The sequence below is a fragment of the Scomber scombrus genome, chromosome 6 (genome assembly GCF_963691925.1).
Source record: "Scomber scombrus chromosome 6, fScoSco1.1, whole genome shotgun sequence".
Taxonomy (NCBI): Eukaryota; Metazoa; Chordata; class Actinopteri; order Scombriformes; family Scombridae; genus Scomber; species Scomber scombrus.
The window spans coordinates 24,518,204-24,528,130 of NC_084975.1; the positions used below are offsets into that span (position 1 = coordinate 24,518,204).

General features: G+C 38.9%; 1 protein-coding gene across 1 annotated transcript; it reads left to right on the forward strand.

Annotated features, from left to right (window-relative positions):
- Positions 1 to 3,485: 3,485 nt before the first annotated feature.
- On the forward strand, positions 3,486 to 9,565 carry fads2 (fatty acid desaturase 2). The gene is made up of 12 exons (XM_062421463.1): positions 3,486 to 3,695; positions 4,674 to 4,784; positions 5,142 to 5,339; positions 5,443 to 5,544; positions 5,622 to 5,747; positions 5,824 to 5,884; positions 5,972 to 6,048; positions 6,256 to 6,353; positions 8,218 to 8,314; positions 8,423 to 8,502; positions 9,155 to 9,280; positions 9,514 to 9,565. Exons 1-12 carry the CDS (start codon positions 3,486 to 3,488, stop codon positions 9,563 to 9,565), a joined length of 1,338 nt encoding a protein of 445 aa, XP_062277447.1.
- Positions 9,566 to 9,927: the final 362 nt, after the last annotated feature.

Consider the following 9,927-nt stretch of genomic DNA (forward strand, 5'->3'; position numbering starts at 1 on the left):
TTAGACAGATGCAACATAAGAGTGGGATCATATCTGCTGTTGGATCCTCGGGCTTAAACAGACTTTATATAAAGATGGATGTAGCAGGGCATGACATCACCCATTGGTTTGCACAGTTTGAAGTCCATTTATTTCCCAATATAATGATTCTGAATTTTCCCTTTCCTATGAACATGTGTTGTTTACACTTTACTTAAACTTCTACCAAAGCAAACCAGTACTATATCATCAATTTAATTGGATTCGATTACTTGCAAAATTACATATTCATAAATAAGTATTCCAATAAATCAATCCTACATTAGAAAAATAGGAAAGCTATTAAAACCATAAATGTATGTACCCTTTATAACATTATTGTGAGCTGATTTATTATTTCTGTCAGTGTTCTGGTCACCTGGCATTATCCGTTTATGTATTTACCATGCTGTTTGTTAAGGCCTGCTCAGTTACAGTAGTTGCTTAGCCTAATTTTTTCCCCCACCTGCATTCTGTGAAGACCGGCCCTACTCTTCCTCTGACTGGATAGTACTCGTTTGCTTTGTTGGTTAGATAACTTAGGTTTAGGCATGAGGAGCGAGATGGTTGTGGTTTGGGTAAAAATATCTGGGTCAGAGCCTTTCAGAGGCAGAGTAGGGGCATGTCTTCACAGAATACAGATGGGAAAAACACATTTTAAATGTGGATCAGCTAGAGAGAGCTAGAACTCTCATGAGTATGGTTAGGGTTAGGCTTAAAGTTAGGGTTAAGGTTAAAGTTAAGGTCAGGGTTATTTAAGGTTAGGGTTAGTTGAGGTTAAGGTTAGCATACAAATCTCATGAATTTTGCAAATTGTCCTTGTAGATGCTTCAGTCTAGCACTGGCCGGGAAAAAAAATGATGCCACTACTTACGGTCAGCGCCATCTTTTCTGTTTGGAGCCAGGAACTTCCAAATACGGAGTGTGGGACCTTATCTTTTACGCTCTTGAAACACCCCCCGCTACACCGGACCAAAGCCAACACTAGCTTACCAAAATCACTGAGTGGTTCACACTTGGGCTGATGTACGCTAACTAACATGATTTTATCGTTATTAAGAAATATTGCGACAATAATGCTGACTCAGTGCAAGTCTTATTATCGTCTATCGTCTTATTAACAGAGCACCAGAACATTCATTAGAGGGCCTGAATTTAGAGATTGAGTCTATAATGAAATATTGGAAAAATGTACTGACTTAGTATTTCATGAGACAAATATATACTTTTAGAATGGTAGACAAAAAGGGGGGATTTTTTAGAGCCAGCGCCTAGTGGCCATCAGAGGTATCACATGTTAAGGGACTTCCGCATTGGCTTCAGTTAAGGTTTAAGTTAAAGTGAAGGTTAGGTTAACGTTAGGATAAGGTTAGGATACTAATCTCGCAAGAGTTTCGCAAATTGTCTCTCAGACTGATTCAATCTGCAACTACTTCAAGCTGTGGTTGTTGAACTTGGTGATAAATGAGGACAATGAAGATGACTTGTTCTCTTCCATCCACCAATAGATAGAGCTCAGCTGAGCGCCATCTGCTGGTGGGGGAGGGCACTGCAACAAATCATTATCACAATATAAAGTCTGTTTATGCTTTTAATAATAAGATATCATCCTGAACTTATTCTCAGCTGTAAATACTAAAGAAATAATATTTGTAATTTAAAGATAGTATCAGTCTTCAGCTGAAGTTACATAAATGCAGCCTGTTGTGTAGTTCAACATTCTGATAGTGGGCAGACTGTTTTAGCAAACAGAAAATACATTTGAAATACTTGCTGCTTACTATTGTTTTCTAAATATATTTTACAAAATGCTAACATTTAAAGCTTAAAATTATACATTACATACACATATTGCATATATGAGATTTGTTTTCTTGCCCTTTAAGTAGGCCTATACGTGGGTAAAAATTGTTTTAAAAGCAGCATCAGGTTTGTTAATATGTATATTCTGTGTTTATGTTGGTTTTATGTCATTTGAAATGACATTTGCACCATTTTTTCCTGAAAACTAAGACTGAATGCTCCTGAAAATGGTGTAACCACAAAAGAACGATAAAATACTAAATATTTCATCCACCTATGTGTATTTACTGATAAAAAGAATGACTTAAAATTTTTTTGGAATAGTCCTTCTTTTAAATTTTAATGCGTTTTGTCAATATTGAGCAGGACATATCCTAAAACAACTGATTTTTCTAAATAATTGTGTAACAACTTTTGTATCATTTGTTTTGTTTTTAAAACAGAGATCTGTTTTCATTTTGAAAATTTGGTCAGTGTAAAATAAATAAATAAATAAAAATAGAAAAGTGGTTTTATTCAATGTTCCAAAACAATAAAATATGAAAAGTTAAAGCCAAAAGTAAGACGTATCGTAATAGAATCTAAAATAAATGAGAATATAGACACAGGAAAAACTAGTATCTGTAACTCTCTAATTCACCGTAGCCTTTATTAGTGGTCTATAATCTAAAGAGTGTATTTAAATATGCTGTCTAATGGAGGATAATGTGAGAGCAGCGTGCTCCCGCTGACTCTTTCCGTGTGAGCGCACAGACGACACTATAATATTCAGATGGGCTGATTATCGAGCCAATTGCACATAAGCCAGTGGTCCAGGATTTACTGTACGCCGATTGGCCCAGAAACCCTCGAATGATCGGCTCGGAATTTGTACTGAATGAGAGGGTGAATGAGTCAGTGAGCACATTAGGGAAGGCAGAGGATGTATTTTGGGATGTTTACCATTTAAAATGGATCTGCACGGAGCAGGAGCTAATAAAGTGTGCCGGTGTGTTGGTGTGCCTGAACCCCGAGGAGAGTAGCCACAGTCTGGATAGTGTAAGTGAAATATTCTCCATCTGTATGCAGCGGGCCTTTAGGCTGGACAGAAACAGTCATCTGCGCTAATTGTTGAATTCATCAGACATCAAACGTTAATCGATGGGCTGTTTGCGCTTTCATGGATCTGTCTGTGCTGTTTTTTCTTTTAACACATTAACTGTACATGAGCCCATTTGATGAATTGCTGTCTTTGTGCGCTTAGGAGGAATAAAACGCACTTACAGGCTAAATATAGATTATTTCCAGGGTTGAGTTTTTCCGAGCATGTGCACTTGGCATTTAGATTCTAGCTTGATGTCGATACAGACAAATGATGTGTAGCTCTGCCTCACCAGTAGTAACCTGGTTGTCGGATTTCATCATGAATTATTTGTGCGGATGTTGCCCTGCTCTTTGTCTTACTTCACTAACAATCAGCTGTTGAAGTGAAGAGAGCAACAGGTTATAAAAAAGCTCTTCCTGTCCGTAATGCCCCCTCTCCTCTCCTGCTGCACAATCTGTGACTACAGCTGTGCTCTCTGACTGTTGGTGTCAGACAGACCATTTTTTAACATCCAGGTGTTAAAGTTTGTGGCTGACTGGCCCTTCAGTGTGCAGGTGGACTCAGGCCAGAGACAGCGAGGATGGGTGGTGGAGGCCAGCTCACAGAGCCAGGTGAGCCAGGCAGCGGGCGAGGTGGCAGTGTGTACACCTGGGAGGAGGTGCAGAGCCACTGCAGCAGGAATGACCAGTGGCTGGTTATCAATCGCAAGGTTTATAACATCACACACTGGGCCAAGAGGCACCCAGGGGGGGTTCGTGTCATCAGCCACTATGCTGGAGAGGATGCCACGGTAAACATGCTTTTATTTCTCTTTTTGTTTGTTTAACAGAAAAATAATACATTAAAAGATATGATGCCAATTTGTTCAAGTCTGTTTTAAAAAAATAGTCAGGTGACCATTGAAATAGATTTTCCTTCCATAACCGTTCCTCTTTTTAATACTGGCCATTAATAGATCCCTTCATAATTCACTTACTGTGTAAATAATGAAGGCTAAAATCCACAGTCCTCCTGCTGGACAAAAAAACATTTAAAAGTTTCTCTGGAGCTAATATGAAGCTTCACCCATCCCAATGAGTCAAATCAAGCAAATATCTTTTAAAGTTAAAGTATTCTTAGTGCCAAATTTCCTCTTTTTGTTACTATAGTTACACTGCAGCTCAACAGGGAAACCGTTTTTTTGTTTTTTTTCAAATTTAAAAAGACTTTGAAAGATTTTCCCTGTATTTGACTAACTTTGACTGCTATAGCTTCATATTACCTTTAAATAAACTTTTAAATACTATTATGATGTTGGATATCCATGTTAAAGTCACAGAATTTGAAGTTAGCATGTGTAGAAATGTTACCTGCAAGTCCAACTTGCCACAAACACCCTGTTTGAAAAGTTTTTTTTCTAACTTGCCAACAAGCTGAGGTCGGCTCAACACACATGGGCTCATCAGGACGGGGGCCTTAGAGAGACAGAAGCTTAAACAGCCTGTTTCAGGCAGAGGCTGAACTGAGGGGCTGCATAAAGGGTCAGTGTGAGTTAGATGAGGAGTTTTTTGAACTGTAAATCATAGATTATTTGAAGGGAAACTTTTAATGGCCAGTATGAACAGGAGGAATGATCACAGCGATAAAAACCTCTTTCATATTGGCTCCTGACTGATGTTTTAAGAAGGACTTAAAATAATGAACTTATCCTTTTAACATATTTGTAGATTTTGGATTATTTACCCGCTACAGTACACCAATAGCAGGATTTCTCATGTGTGTTTTCCAGGATGCGTTTGCTGCTTTTCACCCGGATCCAAAGTTTGTTCAAAAGTTCCTGAAGCCCCTGCTGATCGGAGAGCTGGCAGCAACAGAGCCCAGCCAGGACCGAAACAAAAATGTGAGACTCACCACATATTCATCAAATAAAGCCTTGTTTTCATTTAGCGTCATTCATCTCACAGTGACAAAATGGTACAAAGTACAACATGTACGAAAACACCTGAGGTTAATGTGTGGTTCAGATGTTTCACACATCTGTTTTGTTATTCTGTTCAGGCACGCTCATGTTTCATTAGCTGTTGAATAACTCAAACCACATTAATGCTTTTTTTCCCTTTGTTTTTTACTGTGCAAAACCCTGAAGCCTCCTCAAGTGCTATGAGAATTTTCTTTGAACCCCAAAAACTAGCGAACGTCACACAAGTACATCTCTATATGAGCTTTATAAGAATGTACCTGTTTATTTTTTTTGTAGGCTGCCATCATAAAGGATTTCCAAACTTTACGTGGTAACGCAGAGAGAGAGGGTCTGTTTCAAGCCCGGCCTTTGTTCTTCTGCCTCCACCTTGGTCACATCCTGCTGCTGGAGGCCCTCGCCTGGCTGATAGTGTGGCTCTGGGGGACGAGCTGGACGTTGACGCTGCTGTGCTCCGTCATTTTGGCCACTGCTCAGGTGACAGGAGTTTAATTTTCTAATGCTTTAATTGTCGTGATGAACTAAATGAGATTATCTGAAGCTCACAAACCTTAAAATTCTCATTTCTCTTCATCTCCAGGCGCAGGCCGGATGGCTGCAACACGACTTCGGTCACCTGTCTGTATTCAAAAAGTCTAGCTGGAATCACTTTCTGCACAAGTTTATCATCGGCCATTTAAAGGTAACACACACTCATGATAGATTTTATATCATTTTTTTAATAAAATCAGTTTTAATAAACTGAAATTACATTTTCAGGGAGCTTCTGCCAACTGGTGGAATCACCGACATTTCCAGCATCATGCGAAACCCAACATCTTCAGTAAAGACCCTGATGTCAACATGGTGCACGTCTTTGTAGTTGGAGCCACTCAACCAGTAGAGGCGAGTAGCACAAAGCTGATATTTCTGATCCTGTAAAACAGTCCTACAGTCGTCCAACTTTTCTTCTCTGTTACAGTACGGTGTAAAAAAGATAAAGCACATGCCCTATCATCGCCAGCACCAGTACTTCTTTCTCAGTAAGTTTTTTTTGAACAGTCATTCAAAAAGAAATGAGGAAACCATGAAAACTTTACAGGAATAGTTTTAATCTTTTTCTCTTGTAGTCGGACCTCCGCTGCTCATTCCAGTTTATTTCCACATTCAGATAATGCGCTGCATGATCTCCCGCCACGACTGGGTGGTACGATGTTTCCTTTTTAATGTTTTTACTATTTGAAACATTATATCTCTGTAAACGAAGGCTAATGGTTCTTTATCTAATCATCTACATTACAATACTTAAAAAAATAATGTACTCAAATATAATATGATCCAAGTGAACATATGAGAAGAGTTAAGGTCACCAATGATATGACATCAATCATATTAACCTGTTTGTCTTGTGAAGGATCTGGCTTGGTCCATGTCCTACTATCTTCGTTACATCTTCTGTTATTTACCGCTATATGGCCTGTTTGGATCAATGGCGCTCATCAGCTTCGTCAGGTAAATGACCTTTTAACTCAAAATGTTTTTGGTACCACTTTAAGAGATGTCAATGTTTTTAAATGATTATAACTTTTGGGATTGTAGCTCTTTTCTTGAAGGTGCATTCTCGATTTGCAACGGTCTTTGTGATAAATTACAGTCTACTGCTTACACACATTTAATAAAATAACCCCCCACCACCTTTACACATTTCCCCACCTATTTACCCATTTCACTAAATCTCACACTTTCCCAACAAAATTAGTCAGAGTAAACACACACATACTTTGGAAACAACATGATGACATTATAACCTCATCTTTACACACACACCATTATCTAACGGCTATGACTCATCCTGTCCACATGTCAAAGTGATCTTTGGCAAGACACTCATCTCCAGATTACACGCCATCACCCTGTGTGATAACCAACCGTGTGTGTGTGTGTGTGTGTGTGTGTGAATGGATGAATTAAAGGCAACAGTACTACCTTTGGATACAAGTAGTATATAAATGCAGACATGAACCATTAAATACACATGTGTCACAATGATAAACTAACTTCCATCAAACCACACACACCTAGCATTTGAAACACATATTGCAACACATGCTGTGAACACACCACTTGATTTGAAACAGAAATGTCAAAACTTCTATGTGGTCAAATTACAATAGCCAATTAATTAGGGCGTACTCACTCTAGGCAATCGTACGGTGCCCAAGCACGTTTGCCCCCTAAAGTACGGATTATTTGGCTAGTGTGAGTGGAAGTGTACCGTGCTTGAGTACGGTACACTTCCCTGGCACGGTACGGTTGGATGAGGTGGGCTTGAGCACGGTACACTTGGTCACGCATGCGCACTAGGGATGAATATTTTTCCCGAAAATAAGACATTTTAAATCCCGGGAAAAGAAGCCAATTTTCCAGGGAATCCCGGGAAATCGACGATTTTTAAAAGGCAACACTAGCTGAGCCCTGGTCATTTCAAGCAACACTAAATGCAACGTGGAGACATTATGCATATATGGGTTCCCAATCCGACCATTTTTTGTGTATTATTGTATCATTATTAAGGCAAAAGAACTCCATCGACATTATAATGAAAAGGCTATAGGCCTAATATTGGTTTGCATCCAGCGTGCTGCATGGACTTCATTACATCTGCTGCACCGCTGCTACCACAATTATGAAATGGTAAGTTTATTGTCTGTGACTGTGACCCTCATAAAAGTAATATTTTACAAATCTGCATTATATAAACTAACGAAATTCCAAAGTAATTTGGCGACTTCTAAGTCATTAAACTAAGTCTTACCTATACTGGCGTAAAGAGTTGAATCAGGACGTCTGCTTTTACTAGAGTCTTTTTTACACAAGTATCTGTAGTACTGCATACTACACAGGCATGACTCAGAAGAACAAGCTTGCACTTTTTGATCATAGTGCGTTGTGTTAATTGATTAGCTGTGTTGTGTTGTGCTGTGCACCGTCAGCACGCGAACACACCTGTGCATGTTTTATGAGAGTAAACTGTCTATATGTTTTTGCGCAATGTGTCGGAGGTAACCGTGCTTGAGTACACTTGGGTTTGAGGTAATGTGAGTGTGGGCCAGCGGGGGACAGGGGAGGGGGACATCCGTGCTTCAACTGGCCCTAGTGTGAGTGCGCCCTTAAACACAAACAATGTTCCTAAATATCACAACACTAATCTTTGAATCATTAATAAATTATTAATTAGCCATTAATACAGCGTTTCGTTTCCAGTAACCAGCAGTTCATTAATAAAATGCTATGTTGGCAAATGATACCAATTTGTATTCAACATCTAGATCACATGGTGGAACGTAATATTCATTGGTACTATACTGCTTGTCAGGTTTCTGGAGAGTCACTGGTTCGTGTGGGTGACTCAAATGAATCATCTGCCGATGGATATAGACCACGAGAAGCACAAGGACTGGCTGAGCATGCAGGTACCTACTTTATTACAGGATGAATCCCTCTGGCTCCTGTGAAACAGTCACCTGCAAGTGCCGCTTTATCAACTCATCTATGCTTTCGTGTCTCGTCCTCTGCTTTAGTTACATGCCACCTGCAATATTGAGCAGTCCCACTTCAACGACTGGTTCAGCGGACACCTCAACTTCCAAATTGAACACCAGTAAGTCAAATGGTTGAGGAGAATAGCACAGCATCAAGTGTTTTGTAGATCCAGGAACTGGGTCCTTGCAGATGAAGCCTAGAGCCTGGTCAGAGGAAAACATACAAAAACTATAATACTTATAATTTAAACCCTTTAACAATCTCATGCATTGCAATGTTCAAGCTCATAGCAGCTATTTTCTATTGGATATTCTATAGATACCATGTCTGTCAGGCTGAATTTTTGGAGGAATTTGCATGAAATGATGCAGAAAACATCTATAATATTTCCATTTGATGGGTTTGAATATTTTACTCAGTGTAAACATAATATAGTATCAATAAGGAGCTAATACAGGATATACTGTATACTGAAGGCTGTTAAAGTGAGGAATAAGACTAATTTAATTTTAGAGGATACAAAAGGGATGTTAAGGGATCTTTGAGTGTATTTGACAACTACACAATTCAAACTAAAACTACTTGAAGAAATAAATTTGACATCTCAGCTGAGAACAGATGACCCTGTCACAGTATGAAGTATGTTAAAATAAAAGGTTTTAGAAAGAACTGCTGCCTTTTTCCCCCTTTTTTAAAAATCAATCAGTTGCTTTAATGTCTGATAGATGCCGTGTCCCTTGTTTTGTTTTCTCTCTCTCTCTTTTCTCAAGTCTGTTTCCTACGATGCCGCGCCACAACTACCACCAGGTGGCCCCTCTGGTCCGTGCACTGTGTGAGAAACATGGGATTCCTTACCATGTTAAGACAATGTGCCAAGGCGTCGTTGATGTAGTCAGGTAAGTCTAATAATATTATAATAACATACATTTCTAACTCAGTGCCAGGATGAGCAACTTTGAGCTTGTCAAAAGCCAATAAACATGAAGTGTGAGTACAGATTTCCCTTAACACACATCCTGCAAGGCTCTTAGACTTCCTGCATAACATGGATGAGTGATGGACCACTTTCCTGATTGATTTAGTAAACTATTGATTTACTGATATTTTGTGTGTTTTCTGTCTTTTTCAGGTCACTGAAAAACTCAGGGGACCTCTGGCTTGATGCATATCTTCATAAATGATCAGCTGATTTTACTGCTTAAACTGTAAATAAAAGGACTGAAGTCTTTGTCCTCCTCTGCATCATGAATTGATCATATCGGTTTGGTTTTATATTACAGTTTACAGTGTGGGAATGATCTTCTTATCGTTAGTGTTATAGTTCAGTCTTTTCAGATTCTGTGCAGGATTTTTATAGTGCTCACAGGATTTTTCTAAATCGCCTTACAGTATATTAAACAACAGTAGAATGGTGTTATAAATACAATCGTGAAAACTGTGAGTTCTTAAAAGCTTTTTTTCTATCATGTGATACAGTTTGAACATAAAACATGGAAGTTACGCAACTGAGGGTTCACATGTTCTGCTCTTGTAATTTTCTCTT